General features: G+C 41.7%; 1 protein-coding gene across 4 annotated transcripts in view; it reads right to left on the bottom strand.

Annotated features, from left to right (window-relative positions):
• Nucleotides 1–18,036, bottom strand: part of LOC138245566 (kelch-like protein 3) — a 416,865-nt gene that overhangs the window by 137,743 nt on the left and 261,086 nt on the right. For 2 of the 4 annotated variants that reach the window (XM_069199266.1, XM_069199267.1), the window contains exon 6: nucleotides 9,470–9,579. In XM_069199266.1, coding sequence (XP_069055367.1) covers nucleotides 9,470–9,579 — 110 coding nt within the window. The remainder of the gene's footprint in view (nucleotides 1–9,469; nucleotides 9,580–18,036) is intronic. The other 2 variants (XM_069199268.1, XM_069199269.1) reach the window with 1 other exon arrangement.

The raw sequence follows: 18,036 nt of genomic DNA, 5'->3' as shown, positions 1-18,036 counted from the left end.
GACTGCATGGCCCCCCCTCCTGCAGCCATTAATGGCCCTGACCACAGCCACCCCCCAGGGCAGGCTCCTGCTACCTCCTGAGATGCCCACCCCTGGGAGATAACGGTTTACTTTTGCTTGGCAGCAGCTGTGACTGCTTCCGCCAAGCAAAAGCAAACACTCCACTTCCAGCATATGGGAGCTGTAAAAATGCTCCTACTTGCTGGAAGCAGAGTTTTCATCTCTTTCATAGCCTGCAGACAGGGAAAGAGATTAAAGTATTGCTCCCAAACTCAGCTCTCTGTGTGCAGGAGCAATGCACGCTCCAGTAGGATGCAGGGATCCAGCTGGGACTGCAGGGGCCTTGAGGCCACCCCTCCTCCCCCGTGGTCCGGAGATGTTTAAAAAAAAAAAAGTGTCCTGTTCTTGGATCAATACGCATATTCAGGGATGGATTCATTCTGGCACAAAGCATATTTCACAGAAATTAAACCTCAACGGGAAGCACTTACTAATATAAATAAAGCAGGTGCCCAAGTTGGAGCTCCACTTCTCTAAAGTAGTAATCATCCTGATTTCTTGTGCATGGTCAAGGCAAACTAAGTGTTTTTTCTCTGCATTTCCATCTTGAAAAGTTATCGATAATCCTTGATGAAGGTGTTTGCTTTTTTCGAGCGAATTATCTCATGGAGTGTCTGTGACGGGTGGGTTCTTTCTTGGCAAGTGCTGCTGGGACCAGAGATAGTGTTCTCCCTTTTAAAAACTAAAAGTATATAAAATAGCCTAGGAGCCCCGCCCCATATATACATTAGTGGTATGCAACGTCATCCCGCTATTTTCCCAGGATGATGGACAGCTTACTAAAAGGACCCCATGAGCGTGTTTCCTGCCGAATTTGGAGACGCGTTCTAGATGCACTGAAAAACTATCACATTTCCGCCAAACAAAGATGCACTTCATGAGTGGTGTAGGGTTGGTTGGTTATAGGGGGTAGGCTGCAGGGCCGCGCCGCGGTGGTTGGATTAACGTAAATTTAAATGACTTAACATTTAAAAAAAGCATAGAAATTCACTGAAAAAAAAAACAAAGTTTACAAGGACGTTCTAGTTAGGAAATAGAATTTTAAAAACATAAAATTCACACCAGTTATAGTTAGAGTAATTTCAAGTAACTATAATTCGTGCTCTGAGGTAACTGTAACTCGCGTCCTCGCCATGCACTGCTAATTACCCAATAGGTTACATCACTCTGACATCTTCTATGACATCATTGGAATTATCACAGCAACATTTCCAATAAAATTATTAATGAGTAAACTGTACATGCTGGGGGCACAAGTTATATATATATATATATATATATATATATATATATATATATATATATATATATATAATGTCAATTACCCAGTGTACATCTGTTCGTGGCATGTAGTGCTGCAGATTAACATGCTATGCATAATTCCGCCAGCTAGTGTTGGGCCCGGAGTGTTACAAGTTGTTTTTCTTCTAAGAAGTATTTTTTCGAGTCACGGGATCGAGTGACTCCTCCTCCCGGTAATAGTGTGCATGGGCATCGACTCCTTTGTTAGATTGTTTTCCCGCAGAAGGGTATAGGAAGGAATGATAGAGTGAAAGAATGTAAATGTACAAGTAAAAGTAATAAGTAAATAAGATGTCCATGCAAATGTGAATATATATACATATGTACAAATAAGAACTGCAACGACTACAGGCTTCTGGGGAGGAGGGAGGATGCATGCGAATTTGCAGCACTACAGGCCACGAACAGATGTACACTGGGTAAGTGAAATTTTCCATTCGATGGCATGTGTAGCTGCAGACACACATGCTATGCATTGACTAAAAAGCAGTCCTTCTCCCAAAAAAGCAGTGGCTAGCCTGTAGGAGTTGAAGTAGTTTTAAATAATGTTTTAAGTACAGCTTGACCAACATTGGCCTGTTGCTTTGAAAATACATCCACACAGTAATGCTCTGTAAATGTATGTGGTGTGGACCATGTGGCAGCCTTGCATATGTCTGCCATTGGTTTGTTTCCTAAAAATGCCACAGAAGCACCTTTTTTCCTAGTGGAATGTGCTTTAAGAGTTATTAAAAGTTGTCTTTTTGCTTTAATGTAACATGTTTGAATACATCTTACAATCCATCTAGCTAATCCTTGTTTAGAGATAGGATTTCCTTTATGTGGCTGTTGGAAAGCTACAAAAAGCTGTTTCGTTTTCCTAAACTCTTTTGTTCTATCAATGTAGTACACTAGAGCTCTTTTAAAGTCAAGAGTATGAAGATCTCTTTCAGCAGTTGAGTCTGACTGTGGGAAGAAGACTGGCAAACCCACTGAATGGTTAATGTGAAAAGGAGAAACTACTTTTGGTAAAACTTTGGGACTAGTCCTAAGTACAACTTTATGTTTGTGTACTTGGAAAAATGGTTCCTCCAGAGTGAATGCTTGTATTTCACTTACTCTGCTTAATGAAGTAATTGCTACTAAGAAATCATCTTTCCAAGTGAGAAATTGAATATCACATGAATGCATGTGATCGAATGGCGGTCCCATTAATCATGTGAGTACAATATTGAGATTCCATGCAGGAACTGGTGGGGTTCTTGGTGGAATAATACACTTAAGTCCTCCCATAAAGGCTTTTATGACAGGGATTCTGAAGAGAGAAGTATGTTATATGGTTTATAAGTACGCTGATATAGCAGTAAGATGAATTTTAATAGAGGAAAAAGCTAAATTTGCTTTTTGTAAATGAAGCAGGTAGCATACAATATCCTATATTGATGCTTTAAGTGGGTCTATATTTTTGGACTGACAGTAGTAAACAAACCGTTTCCACTTGTTAGCATAGCATTGTCTAGTTGTATGTTTGCATGCTTGCTTTAGAACTTCCATACAATCTAATAGAAGGAGTAAATATCCAAATTCTATGACTTCAAGAGCCAAATCGCTGAGTTGAGAACACTGGGATTGGGTTGCCTGATTTGACCTTTGTTCTGTGTTAACAGATCTGGTCGGTTTGGAAGTTTGCAATGTGGTACTACTGACAGATCTAGAAGTGTTGTGTACCAGTGCTGTCATGCCCATGTTGGAGCTATGACTATCATGGTGAGAGAGGTGGGACGCAGTTTGTTGACCAGAAATGGAAATAGTGGGATAGGGGGAAAAGCGTAAGCAAATATCAGTTGATCCATAGAGCATTGCCCTTGAACAGAGGGTGTGGGTGTCTGGATGCCAGGTTTCGGCATTTTGCGTTTTCACTTGTTGAAAAAAAGGTCTATGTCTGGTGTTCCCCACATTTGAAAGTACTGTCGAAGTACAAGAGAGTGAATTTCCCATTCGTGTATTTGTTGCTGCATCCTGCTTAGTAGGTCTGCTAGCTGGTTGTGCATCCCTGGGATGTATTCTGCTAGCAAGTAAATCTGATTGTGGTTTGCCCATTTCCATATTGTTTGGGCTAGAAGGGACAGTTAAGATGAATGTGTTCCTCCCTGTTTCCTCAGATAATACATTGTTGTCATATTGTCTGTTTTTATAAGACTGTTTTGTGCCTGAGTAAAAGGTAAAAAGCTTTTTGGGCGAGAAACACAGCTAACAATTCTAAATGGTTTATGTGATAAGTTAACTGCGTTGAATTCCATTCTCCTTGTATGGTTAGGTTGTTGAGATGAGCACCCCAACCTGTCATTGACGCATCTGTTGTTATTATAGTCTGAAGCACAGGGTCATGAAATGACCGCCCTTTTATTAAGTTGTTGTGATTCCAACATTGTAAAGATTTGTGAGTTTGGCGGTCTGGCAACATTAGATCCTGCACCTGGCCCAGGCCTTGAGACCATTGTTGTGAGAGACACTGTTGCAGTGTTCTCATGTTTAGTCTTGCATGCAGTACTATTGCTATGCATGGCGCCATAATTCCCAATAGTTTCATAATAAATCTTACATTGTAACCTTGATTGGGTTGTATCTGTGATATGAGGTTTTGAAAAGCCTGTATACTTTGTGCATTTGGGTAGGCTAAGGCTTTTGGGGTATTGAGAATAGCATCTAGGTAAGTAAGGTTGAACCTGTGCTGGTTAAAGATGTGTTTTTTTGCTAACTGATTGTGAACCCTTATGTGTGTAGTGTATCTATTGTGTATTGAGTGTGTTGCTGGCATTGTATAATGTTGCTTGATTTGATTAGCCAATCATCTAGATAAGGAAAGACATGCATGCGTTGTCTTCTTAGGTGAGATGCTACTACAACTAGGCATTTTGTAAAAACCCTTGGAGCTGCTGTTATGCCGAAGGGAAATACCTTGAATTGGTAGTGTTTTCCTGCTATTACAAATCTTAGGTATTTGTGATGAGCTGGATGTATGGGAATTTGAAAGTAAGCATCTTTGAGATCGAAGGCAGTCATGTAATCTTGTTTTTGTAGTAGGGGAATTACGTCCTGCAGATTTACCATGTGAAAATATTCTGACAGCATATATAGATTAAGAGTTCTGAGATCTAGAATGGGTCTGAGAGTACCATCCATTTTTGGTATCAGGAAATATAGTGAATATACCCCTGTTCCCGGCTGTGATTTTGGAACCGTTTCTATTGCTTCTTTTAGTAATAGAGAATGTATCTGTTGCTTTAGAAGAACGTTATGTTCTGGGGACAGTCTGTGAGAGCGAGGGGGAATGTTGGGAGGAGTAGAAATTAGTTCTAGGCAGTAACCATTTCGGACAATCGAAAGCACCCACTGATCTGTGGTGATATTTTGCCAGTGAGAGTGGAATTGTTGCAGTCTGTCTCCCACAGGAGATGTGTGGGATGTTGACGAAGTCATTATTTTGGGGGAGTGGTGACACTCTGAGGTTTGAAATTTGCCTCTGGTTCTAAACTGTTGACCTCTGTAAGTGCCTCTAAATGATCCTCTCGGATAATACAGCTGGGTTTGTTTAGACTGTGAGATGGGTGCCTCTGTAGTTTGGGGTTTGAAACTTCCCCTAAACTGCTGTTTGTGAAAGGAACCCCGGTAATGTGTGGTATATAGGTCTCCCATGGCTTTTACAGTGTCAGAGTCTTTCCTGAGTTTTTCAATAGTTGTGTCAACCTCAGGTCCAAATAGATGCTCCCTATCAAAGGGCATGTTAAGCACTGCCTGCTGTATTTCCGGTTTAAACCCGGAAGATCTTAACCGTGCATGCCTACGAATTGTTATGCTAGTGTTGATACTTCTAGCTGCAGTATCAGCTGCGTCGAGGGCAGATCTAATTTGGTTACTGGTGATTGCTTGTCCCTCTTCAACAATTTGTTGTGCTCTTTGTTGATGCTCTTTCAGTAAATATTGCAAGAATTCTTGCATTTCATCCCAGTGTGCCCTGTCATACTTTGCTAACAGGGCTGGGGAATTGGCAATACGCCATTGGTTAGCTGCTTGTGTAGCTACCCTTTTAACAGCTGCATCAAACTTTCTGCTTTCCTTGTCAGAGGGAGGGGTGACCCCTGAAGATTGGCTATTGGCCCTTTTCCTTGCAGCAATGACTACAAAAGAGTCTGGTGGTACCTGTTTTGTGATATAAACTGGGTTGGTTGTCGCAGGCCTGTATTTTTGATCTATTCTTGGGGTTAAAACCCTAGCCTTGACAGGTTCTTTAAATATGTCATCAGCATGTCTAAGCATACCAGGCAGCATTGGTAAGCGCTGGTAGCATAAGTGAGTGGAGGACAATGTGTTAAAAAGAAAATCCTCCTCCAAAGGTGCAGCATGCTCTTGAAATGACCTGAGTGTAAGCCGTACTATCCTCTGGTGGTGACGGTTTGGACAGATAGAGGTCTGAGTCATTTAGTGGTATAGGATCTGCGTCATATAAGGGGTCCACTGTTTCTCCATGTGAATTTGAATGAGAATGTGTTGGTGAGGGCAATTGTGGTGGGGTAGTAGGTGGTGGAGAGAAAGAAAGCTGTGGCCAATGTGGTGGAGAAAGCTGTAAAGGTGATGGTTTCTCCTTTCTTTTAAATATCTTTGTTGGTGGTGGAGCACTATCGAGAGTCTCTTGAAACACCAGCTTTCTCTTGGTTAGTGGAGGAGGTGAAGCAATAATTTTCACCGTCTCCTTAAGGATATGTATCCTTCTTTGTTTACTGTCCATAATTTCCAGTATTGGTTGTATATCAGAGTCCTCAGAATGATATTCAGATGTTCTAACCCCTTTAGAGAATTGTTCAGTAATTGTCTTTGAACTGTGTTTCAGTCCCGAAGATACAGCCTGTGATTTCAGCTCTGAAGCCGGACGTTGAATTTTCGACACCAAGGAGTGTGGATGTCGGCTCGGCTCAGATGTGGAGCTTTTAATGTGGTTGCCTGACTCCGGCTTCAAAACAGGTGTGGCCTGTTGATGTGGTGGCTTGGCCTTTTTCGGAACCGTACCCGAAGGTCGGTCACTGACAATTTTATTTCAGGTGGAACCATGGCTTTCTGGCAGTGGTGCACTCAGGGCCTTAATAGGTCTTTTGCTAGTGGGCGTAGGGGCAGGTGTACTCACATGCTGAGCCACAGTGATCGGTTGGCTGTCTTCATCGAGTCTGCTTCAGAGTCGGTGTCCTGAATCGAAACAGCCGTCTGTGCCTGCTCTTCTTCTAAGGTGTCGGTGGACTCTGTATGCTTTGACGCTATCTCGAGTCTCCGTGCTCTCCGGTCACGCAATGTCTTTTTCGACTGGAACGACCAACAAGCTTCACAATCTTCCTTTCGATGTTCGGGAAAAAGGCAAAGATTACATACCACCTGTTGATCGATGTAAGGGAATTTCGTGTGGCATCGGGGACAGAGTCAGAATGGAGTCCGATCCATCAGTGTATGGCGTGGTACGCCTAAACAGGCCCAAGTAGGGCGCAAGCGCCGGAAACAGCGTTTTCTTGTTTCCGATTGTACTAGCGACTCAATTACAGATGGAAACGCAATCGAAACAATAGAATAGATGGTAGAATAAAGTTAATATGAAGTTTCCGAATCAAAAGTCTCAGAGCGAGAGGAAGCACGTCCGAACCCGACAGCGGAAATAAAACAATCTAACAAAGGAGTTGATGCCCATGCGTACTAATACCAAGAGGAGGAGTCACTCGATCCTGTGACTCAAAAAAAGACTTAGAAGAAAAACAACTTGTAACACTCCGGGCCCAACACTAGATGGCGAAATTATGCATAGCATGTGTATCTGCAGCTACACATGCCATCGAACATATATATATATATATATATATTTCACCCCTCTAGCCATTGTGGTCAAATCTGCTGGCTTCAAAAATCATATCTTACGTGAAGGATGACACCCAAATCCATCTTTGACAACGGTAAGCCCCCCTGTATCTCCCTCTGCAATTGCCTTTCAGTTTCAGTGGTTGCTCTCTGGATGAACAAGGTATAAAACGGAATAGCTACAAAGCAGAAATTTTACTTTTTCACAAAATATTACTCGAGTCAGACTTGCTGGCCAGCAGAGTTAGGACATGCTCCTCATCCAACGCAATCAGACAGAAATTTGGGGTTTTGATTGGACACTACATTTCCTTTGACACTCAAATATCACATGCAGTTGCCTCCTGTTTTCTTTCATTCCAAATCCTTAGGAATGTGCTTCTGATGCTCCTTGAATCTTGAAGGAAAATTGTTCTGCGTGCCTTAGTTTAGGTCATACTGAAGTACGGCAACTTGCTGTATCTAAACATTCATAAATTTAGGGGGTTCAAACTCCAGAGAATCCAAAAGATGGCTGTCCATTTAGTTCTTAAAATAATTATTGTTGCCTCACATCAATCCACCTGAAAAGATTTGCATTGGTGACCAGTATAAAAAAGATGCTCAATCAATGAGGAGTGTCTGATTTTGTGCACCCTCAATAAGAGAGGGTCAAAATACCTCAAGTGTTTTTGCAGGCCTTAAATTCCCAGAAGGTTTTTTATCTTTCTCAGCCAAGCTGATTCCTTCATCAATACTTACGCACTGGTGGCGGCAGAACTTTTGCTTTTCTGGAATCCACTATCTCAACCCGTCTTTCTTACAAGCTCAGCACAATCTGCAAGAATCTGTTTTCAGATGTAATTTTAAAATCTTTCTCTTTCAATAATAGTCTGTCTGGCGTTCTTCCCTCTTGTTAGGTTTAATTCCCCTGCAACAACAACAAAGTGATAAATGGGATGCTTGAATTCATCTCAGTCACTGGCATTTGCATGGGACCGCATCCCAGTCCACCATTTTTTGTCCACCATGCCACCTCAGTTTGGACCCAGCCACATGCAAAAAAGTCTCTACACAGATGAGATTGGATAAGGCCCGAGTAATTACCAGTGACTGAGATTAATTCAACCTTTCCACCCATCACTTTTTTTGTATACTTTTTTTTTTTTACTTCCCAGCACCAACATACCCTATTTCAGGCTGATATTGCCCTTTATAAAATTTCACTCATTTATCCATTTCACTCAGAATATTATATTCAAAGTGTCAAATATTACACTGCTCTAGATAATTTCAAGCTGGAATTATTTAACCGTAAGCAGATAACAAAAACAGCAAACTGACAGCTATCCGCTACTTACTTCATTTTGGATAATGGAACAGTGTGAATCACGATAATGCTGTGGTGCTGGTCAGAGTATTAACGCAGAATTGTTCTATAAAATCTGAGCAGCGTTATTAAAAGTTACAAGAAGTTTTCAAAAGAGAAATGGAGTAACTATGGAATTGGAAGCCCACTCAACTGTGCAATCTCCAAACAGGGAGAACTAAGTAAACGGTGGCATCCAGGAGGACAGACAGTGAAATGGGTGCAAACACATTAAACAAGAGCCCCTCTAATTGCTACTGTATATATTGCTTTAACAAAAATGTATTGGAGCATGTTGAATGTAGGACTACAAACTCGCCTAATTATCAAGGACACCACAATACATTCCCTTTTTGACTTCTACAAACCCTTGTATTCCAGACTAAGATGAAAGAATGAAATGACACTTGTAAAGTGCATGATGGAGCTATTAAGAATGCAGAAACATTGAACAGAATAGTTTTCAGTGCTTTGAAGAAAGCAAAGTTGGGGGGTAACGATTCATGATAAGGCAACCCATACCATTCCTTTACAGCAATGAGTGATGACCAAGACTGGTTCTGAAAATTGAAAATCAATGGCAGGTTGGCTGGTCTGGATCTAAGTTATGCTGGAAGAGTGACAAAATGTAATCTAATTGATTCATTGAGGTGAATCAGGACCCTGAATCATAGTACGCACTTGGTTATTAAACGCCATGGTGGCCTTGAGGACGTGGGAGTCCTAACCTGAATGAGGTGATCTGTGAGAGGTACTGTATGGTACATATCTGTGATATGGCTGCTGTGTGAGCTGCAAACAGTAGACTAATAGTTTTACTAAAATTAAAACAGACTCTTTGAAGATAAACACCTTTGCAACCCTCTTTCTATACATAAACGTTTTTACCTTTTCTTCTGAAGACACCGTGAGCTTGTCACTTGATATCAAACTGCAGACCTGGTCCAGATTTAGACTGAGAAATTCTTCACCTAACATCACATCCGGAAAGTGCTGTTCTGTTCAAAACGAAAAGAGTATGAGAATAAACCCAAGACAAAGCTTGCAGTCCAGACCCTGCCTTTATTTATTGATGACATTGAAATATCAGGTTACTTGTTCATTTGTGGGCTTCGGCTCGTTAGACCTGTACAGTAACTACCTCATTTTCTCACAGAGCACACAAGATATATGAATACAATGCAATTTACATCGAGAACATTTTTGGAAACCTGTTTGTATTGGCAAAGCAAAATAATTAAACAAATACTCTCTGCTTATTTTAGTACCTGTTCGGTACAAAAAATCCACAACTCCATCCCCTTTTCTGGATTCAAGTTCTACCCTTTCATGTTATTGTAAAACTGTTGAGTTGATGACTGCTGCATTTTAGTCTGTCTTGTCCCTATCAGTTGCTGTCTGAGGTGTAAAACAAGAATTACAGGCTGCCCGGATCATTCTCCCTGTGACCTGTAAGGTGCTTAAGAAGTGAAATCAGTATGTAACTACTGTGCTTCTCTTATTCAACTACATTCTTTATTTTTTACTTAATTGCTTTTTCCCCCTCAAACTCTTTAGTACAAGAGAGTTACCAACTTGTCAATAACAAACACTGCGTTTAAAACTCTCCAGTTATCCCACCAAGAGCTACCTAAACGAACTGTCAGAACATTAGATTGTTCATCAGGTTTTAAATGTATCCACATATACAATGTTGGATAGTGCATTTTAAGGAATTGCTTATGTATTGAAGAAAACTCAGCATTTAATTAATCTTTGCCATAATCTTGGACTAAACGCAAGATACTTGTTAAGGTAAAAGAAGAAGTCAATGGTGTTACCACATTCCACCATTCCAGATTTCTCCAAGGTGCCAAGAGGCGTGGGTGATCTTAATACATCAACAGAGAAGGTGAAATAGGAGCTGAATAGGAGTAAATGACAATTCAAGATTCCTACATGAGTGGACCCCAACATCACTTCCTTTCTCGTGCTGCACCAGAATTCAGCTAATAAATTCACATCCCTATAGATAAATTTGGCCACTCTAGACCTCTTCAGTAACAAACTATAATCAAATCCAATGGACTCAGATGACTCGTACATGCATTGAAAGATTGACTAAAGTTGAACTGTATGCCCCCTCTAGTTTGAAACATTTAATGACATTTTCGTTCAGAAATTACCATTGTCTAGGTATTTTACATATAGTAGTTAAAACTCTGATGAAAAAAGATTTAAATATTACTTTTTGTTCAACCTCGATCTGGTCATGAATTTGTCTTTGGCTGTTACCTTGCCTTGTCATTGCCTCAATTTGGCAACTTACTATACTAACTCTAGTACTAGCCAATTTAGCTGTAGAAGCCAAGTTGTGATAATAGGAAGTAATGGACAAATACTGAGTTAAAAACGTTTTATCAAACTAAACGTTTTCAAGTTAAAAGATTTTGTTAGCTAAATGAATCAAGCTATTTGCCAGCTACCATTCAGAGAGAACTGCCTCAATTCCTTATTATGAGAATTAAGTCTAATCGTAGTATTAAATAGCATTGAAATATGAAGAAAGAAGTGCCTAAATTGACAACAATAGCACTGATTCCTCATGTTAGCACACACTAATTCCATGATTATAAGATGGAAGGTCCGCAGTGGTGGTCAGACCACCGTGGCGAACCGACTGCCACATTACAAGATAGGCAGGATGACCCGCCTACAAACAGCCGCCCCCCGCCAGTATCTAAAAGATCCCGATGGAATGACGGAGGTTTCCCCACCATGAAAAGTCTGGTGGAGATAAGGGCAGGGGGTCACAGGAGGGCAGGGTCACCATTACCAATTAAAAGGGCACCACCACAACTAGCATCAGACCAGATAACAAAACCAGTGGGGAGCTTCCGGCCTTCAACAAAGGCTAAACCTACATGGCACACAAATCAAAGCAGGAAATGGAAGTAACGCTGATAAGGGTGATTTTTTAAACAATAATATGACCATAATATGGCATGGTCCATTCCAAGCCAACACCTACAACCCAGGCAAGTGTCACCACAACTCCAACTCGATAATTACGTTTCCCTAGGTTGACATAACTGAACCATTTATGGCACCATCATGCTGATTTAACATGAGTACTTGTTCCTTTTTTACACATCTTGAGAGGCAAATACAAGACTGACGAACATCTTAGGAATTAAGCATAAACCTAATTTGGAACCTTAATCCACAGGAAGGTGGGTGGGTCCATAATGCATCTGTAGATAGACAGATTATCTGCCAGAAACATGAAGGTTGCTAACTTTTCTTCTGCTGGAGACTCCTATCTGCAGATTCCTCTCCCCTTGAGTTAATAACAAAACAACAAGGAGAAACAATATGTACTGTGCTACTCATGAAGGCAATCAGCCTTATGACTCCTAGCTGGCACAACGGCATGTAACAATAAGCAAAATGAGCCAGATGCAGCCATCTACTACTGGCAACATGCAGGAAGATGAGAAAGAAATGTCTCGCCATGTACTCATGCAGGGACACCAAAATCACTTGAATATTTCCCCCTGATGCAAGGTCCAAAAATATGTGCAAAAATTCAAAGATCATAAGAGAGACACTCTAATTAATATTTTTTTTATTTTAAATATGAGATGAAGAAATGGCCCCAGACAGACCAATAAGCCATAAGGGCTCAATGTATACAGTAGCATATGTTAAATCAGGTGCCATAGGTAAGCCCAGCCAAACATAATACTGGGAACAGCAAGCTCACAACAGGGTGAAGAAAACAGTACCAACATATCCCCTATACTACAACTGACAAGAACACCAACCAACAAGGAAAAGCAGGCACAGAAAGGAACAAAGCAACGTCACTCAGAAAGATTGGACACTTCATGACTGGCAAGCTAGATCAAAGAGGCCTCACCAGGAAAAGACAAAGTAGAAGGATGTAAGATATCTAACCAATGCTAATGGGAGGGCATTGGATGAAGACATAACCTGGACTGTATGCCAGTATAGGCATCCCCACTTAGGAGCCCAACAGGGGAGAACCGCCAGAACAAATGCTTTATTTATAGCCATCACTACTACCCCCCACACCTGGCTATAAAACCAGGTTAACAAAACGAGTGGACTGCTGTAAGCTCTTTAACAATGGGTAAACCTAAGAATTTAGGTAGAATCTGGAAATTTAAGGAGCAGTTCTGAGGGTCTTTTTTAAACCACAAAAGGATACGGCCCATTCCAAAGCATAAGCATGTGGCAAGGCATGGCCAAAGCAAAACTGCCAACTAATATTTAAAATCCATAGGTATCTTGGCCACATTTGCCCTAAATGATAACACCTACGAAGCAAGAAAAGACTTAAGTTGACTTCCTCACAGGTAGGCACTAAAAAAATAAGATGCATGGAAGTATCCCAATACTTTCTGCAACTACAAATTGGGGCAAGATTACCTACCCATCACCACCTGCAAGAAGCTGACAGAGTGACCATAATCTAATTCACACATCTGAAAACAAATCACCCCCTACCAAAATGTTTGCAGGTGACCTAAGTACCGGCACTCCCAAACATAAGGCAAATTACCATACAAGAAGATCCCTTCTCACCCTCTCTCAACACACTGGACATAAGACATAAGTCCTGGTTCCAAACAAACTCCTATGCCTGATGAGCAAAACAGTCCAGTCAGTCCTTCCCCGAGATCCAAACCATGGAGCCAGCCGTGCATTAACCAGCAACAGCTATCCAAGACAGGATGCCTCTCTACTCCAATATGTGGCTATCCCACAAACCAAACCAGCAATCAATGTTTAACTTAAACACTGTCCTCTACTTGGGACGAAAATGAACAGCCAGTCACAATGAGACAAATGGAACCAAACATATCCAAACAAAGGATGCACAGCCAGTCACAAACCACATGAGATCCTCCTAAAGGGTAAGGGAATCACTTGTAGAAGAACAACACTGTCCTCTACTTGGGGCGAAAATGAACAGCCAGTCACAATGAGACAAATGGAACCAAACATATCCAAACATAGGATGCACAGCCAGTCACAAACCACATGAGATCCTCCTAAAGGGGAAGGGGATCACTTGTAGAAGAACAACCTTTAGGCACATAGGTTTGTCTGGAAACATTTTAACAGGCGGCAAGGAGGAAGACTGCTCAATAAGCGTTCCTGCATTGGTGTTAAACCTCCCCGCAAGCTGAAAGCTTCAACCGCCTAAACACCACAGTTCCAAAGAATAAAACCCCTTTAGGCCCATTCTCCAAGAAGCCATTTAACATGGTGTGACTTGGAAAGGCGGGGATTATGAAGACAAAAGGTATCATACTTCTTGCCGCCAGGAAGGTGGAAACAACTGATAATTAAAGGAGGTGGATTAGTGAAGTCTGCAAGGTTGCAGCCATATGCTGCATCCGATTCTTCCATGCTACCCATTAGACATGCTTGAAGAAGGTAGTAAACCGAAAGAATAGGCATAAGCACATCTCACAACAGAGGAGAGATTTGCTGAGGACCTAAGTGAAATTCTCTATCTTCCCTGGTTCATTGCTTTGATAATTTCCTTGAACTCAAGTTGAGAGTTCAACGTTTGTATTTTATAATGCTTTGTATTGATAATAATCTCCTGGTGGATTTTCAAATGAAAATGTTGATTTCAGATATCTACACTACATTTTAATTCAAAATAGTAGCTAAATAAACAACTGCCATACAAAAATGCCAATAAGTGTTTTGTAACATTCATTTGGTGCTTGTTACGGGCATAATTCATTCATAATGAGGTTGGTTTTTCAAAAGCCAGTGTTGAAATCAGTGACTCCTAGGATTGTTCTTGACAGCAGACAATAATTTTTGCATAGTACAGAAGACGACCGGGGATTCCGCATAGTGCAGTGGCACCAACTACAACCAGGAAAACGCGTGTTAAAGAAGTTAGCACCATCACATGCGGCATCCTGCACATCTGCCTATCTCCATGAAGGTCCAACCAGGCATGTCTACAAAGGACCACACGAAGGAGCTCACAGACCTAGCCACCAAATTCTCAATGTCAAGACCAGATCTAAGAAGCTGTCTAATGAATTGGAAACCATTCCAATCCACTTCAACTAAGTGACACCTTGAGTGATCCAGTAAAAGAGGAATCACCAGCAAGGCCATCTCCCAAAGACTGTGGGAAATACGATCCAAAAGGCATGTGGCATTATAGGAGGAAATAGACGGACTCCCAGAGGAAAACATGCACAAACGGTGGTCCTGTGTGTAGGCTGCTCTACGGTTCTTTGTCAGCCCACAGGAGGAAAGGCGAGGCTCACGGAAGGTTGCTCCTTCAGACGAAAACAGCACTAAGGTCATAATACAAAGACTTCAAAAAAACAAAAAATGCATATCTGTTGCGACAAACCTCCTCTCCTATCAATTCTGTCATTAAAAACATCAGTTTAGCTAGAGAAGGATACTGCCAACATCCATAAAATGTAGAACCTGTAACCAAAGCCCCTCTGTAGTCGAGTGGAAGGACAAATATGTTGGGTTGCCTAGAGACACATAGGGCCATATGTACGAACACTTTTTCCCATACACACAGAATGGGTGAAAACTTTTGCTACATCTGGCCCTTAGTGACCAATACAAGCGCGGGTCTACTCCAAAAAAATATATGACGAGTCTAACAATGTCTCGTTAAAAGGCAATGAGGATCCTGACAGAGATCAACCAGTCTGCAGAACTTCAATCCAAAAGCTAGTTTTATTGTCTGCGAAGGACAGAGATATTTCCAGGACCCTAGCCAGTTTGCTCAGCACACGTCTGAAAGACAAATTTCTCAGAAGGCATTACCACGGGTCAATAAGGGGTAACTGTCCAAGAAGTGCTGAAATCATATTGTGTCCGGAATACAACCAACGATTCCAAACAGCAACAGAGCAAATTCCCCCCATATCTACCCTTGGGGCCGTGAAACTCTCAATACATGCTTGAGAAAGAAAGAAGGGAGGCTCAAAAGACGAGTGCCTTTTATTTCCCATCTCCCAAGAACGGAGTTATATATGGAGCCATAGACAGTATTTGGCTCAACTTAAATGTCACAAAAGGAAGCAAGGCATGTGGCAAAGGAAATGCTACCAAAGCAGTTTCAAGATTACACGTGAAGCTGACAGAGGAAGAGACTGCCAGCAGAGGCTTGGTTGAAAAGGTCACTTACGGAGCCTGAGTAGGGCAGAGTATAGTTAATATAGCCTTGTTGAAAGCCTCCAACTCACAGGGAAAAGCCGGGAGTGGAGATGGTGGTGCCAGATGCGAAGCCAGAAGGGAGCCGGGCACATACTGTTCAACATGGCCATCACACTGAAGTTAAAAGTCGGTGAACCAATCCACTAACCAGCAGACAAACTCAAAGATCTCTCCTGTGATCACGTCCAGAAGAAGACGCATCCCCCACCCCCACCCTAAATGGTCAGTCTTGCAGTAAGGCAATTTCTTTGGGGGAAAAACACATACCCATACTTCTCTTGAAATTAGGATCTGTAGAGGTAAGATGCTGTTGCTCTTTGGGGCCTCTGGGTACATAAGAATATATTCACTTTAGTCCCAAAGAACACAAGGTTCATCTAGTGCCCCCTAACGACACTGAATATGTCAATTATTACTTATAAATTTTATACTGCATCCTAATATAGTTATTGACACAATCCAATAGCCAATAGTACCAATACATGTAATGTATTAAACTTTTTCAACTTCTTTAAAATTCTCTCTCCAAAGTACATTTCACATCATTAAAAACAACATATTCACGTATGTCCCTCTATTCTTTTCAGTTACCAAGGCACTAGTGTCGAGCTGGAGATGTGGCACCACTGATGGTGCAGGAGACACAGTTCAATTTTCCAGACAGATTTTAGTGCCTGGCCAGATTCAAGAAGTGAGGAGTCTGCAAGCAGGCATATCCAACAGAAATGATCCTGTTGGGCTGAACTGCTTTCATATGGACATCGCACTGCAGAACACAAGTGATACATGCTTGCCGATATCAAAATGTAGTCAATATGCATTTTTGTTTCACTAATTCCTTTCAAACAGCCAACAGAGTTATCAGACCAGGGGTCTCCAACCTTTTCTGTAAGAAGAGCTGCTTCTTTTCTTTTTAATAAAAAAATCATACAAGCAACTAATATTTTAAGTCTGGCAAAAAGGATCACATCCGACAAGACTACACTAGTGGCCACTCCAAGCAAGATTGCCAGCAGTGATCACCTCAGTGCATTAGGCAGGGTTGCAGTCAGTAATGTAAAAAGTCTATCAATTTGGAATGTCTCTACGTGTTTAATTCATGACAACCATAGCTGCAATGCCTTTGGCACCAAGGTAATACTATTAGTAATACGTCTCCCCAACACTGTATGATTCAACTCACTCAAATATTAGATTTAAATACATTACATTTATTTTGGAAATTCAACCATTTTTCTCCAGACGTCAGGTTACTAGTTATGGACATACATAGAAATTCTTCTTGAGTACACACTTTTCAATTTTGGTACACATCTATATATTTTCAACCAAGCAAAAGCTTCTAATTTAGTAGGATGGCTACACAGAGGAGAGCTACTTACAGGTAGCTGGAGAGCTACCAGTACCTCGCGAGCTACTTGTTGGTGACACCTGTACTAGACTAGAGCCCAGTACACATATTAAACAATCAACTGACACACTTATGTGCAAATACAATAGAAAATCACAGGTCCCTGGTAGCTAGAGCATGCAGCCACTCCTGTGTGTTCTCATGTAGTAGTCGTGCAGAAGGAGTACAGAAAGGAAAAACAGCTCCCATCAATGTGCCGGGATGAGACTGCAGGAAAACACTCTGTGTGTGAAACCAACAGCAGTAAGCCGAGCTGCGGACTTAGTATTTAGGGACCTGGAATTGTGTGCCTCCTGCCAATGTACACTCAGACCACCGTTTGCTAGGAGAGCGGCCTGTGCTACAGAAAAATTATCACAAATGTGTGTCATGCGGACTAAAGACACACCAATTGGACAATCACGATGCAGGCGACACTGCCTGCCCGCTGAGACCACGTGTACTACTCAATCATCAGGTCCAGAGCTGCACTGAAAGCTTCACAGGGGAGAAGAAAACAGACGTCAGTCTCTGAAGGGAAAATAGGGTTTCAATACTGCAGCACAGTTTGAGCACAACATCCCAACTGCATATTGCCAATTACCCATGATTTCCAGACTCCAGCACTGGGACACACATGCTGCTCGGCACCACCTGCTGCTCAGGTCAGACAGAGGGGTGAAGTGTTGGCGCAGGGGTGAAGTATTCAGTGTCCCTGAAGCTCTCGCACACACTCACTCCCACGACTATACACCAAGAACACGTTCACCACTGTGCCTGTCGCTTGGCTAACGATGATGCCCAACGTGCCGCACCACACGGAGCCAGTAAGGTCACA

This window comes from Pleurodeles waltl, chromosome 7 (genome assembly GCF_031143425.1).
Source record: "Pleurodeles waltl isolate 20211129_DDA chromosome 7, aPleWal1.hap1.20221129, whole genome shotgun sequence".
In the NCBI taxonomy this organism is placed as follows: domain Eukaryota; kingdom Metazoa; phylum Chordata; class Amphibia; order Caudata; family Salamandridae; genus Pleurodeles; species Pleurodeles waltl.
This window is presented reverse-complemented; position numbering and strand designations above follow the sequence as displayed.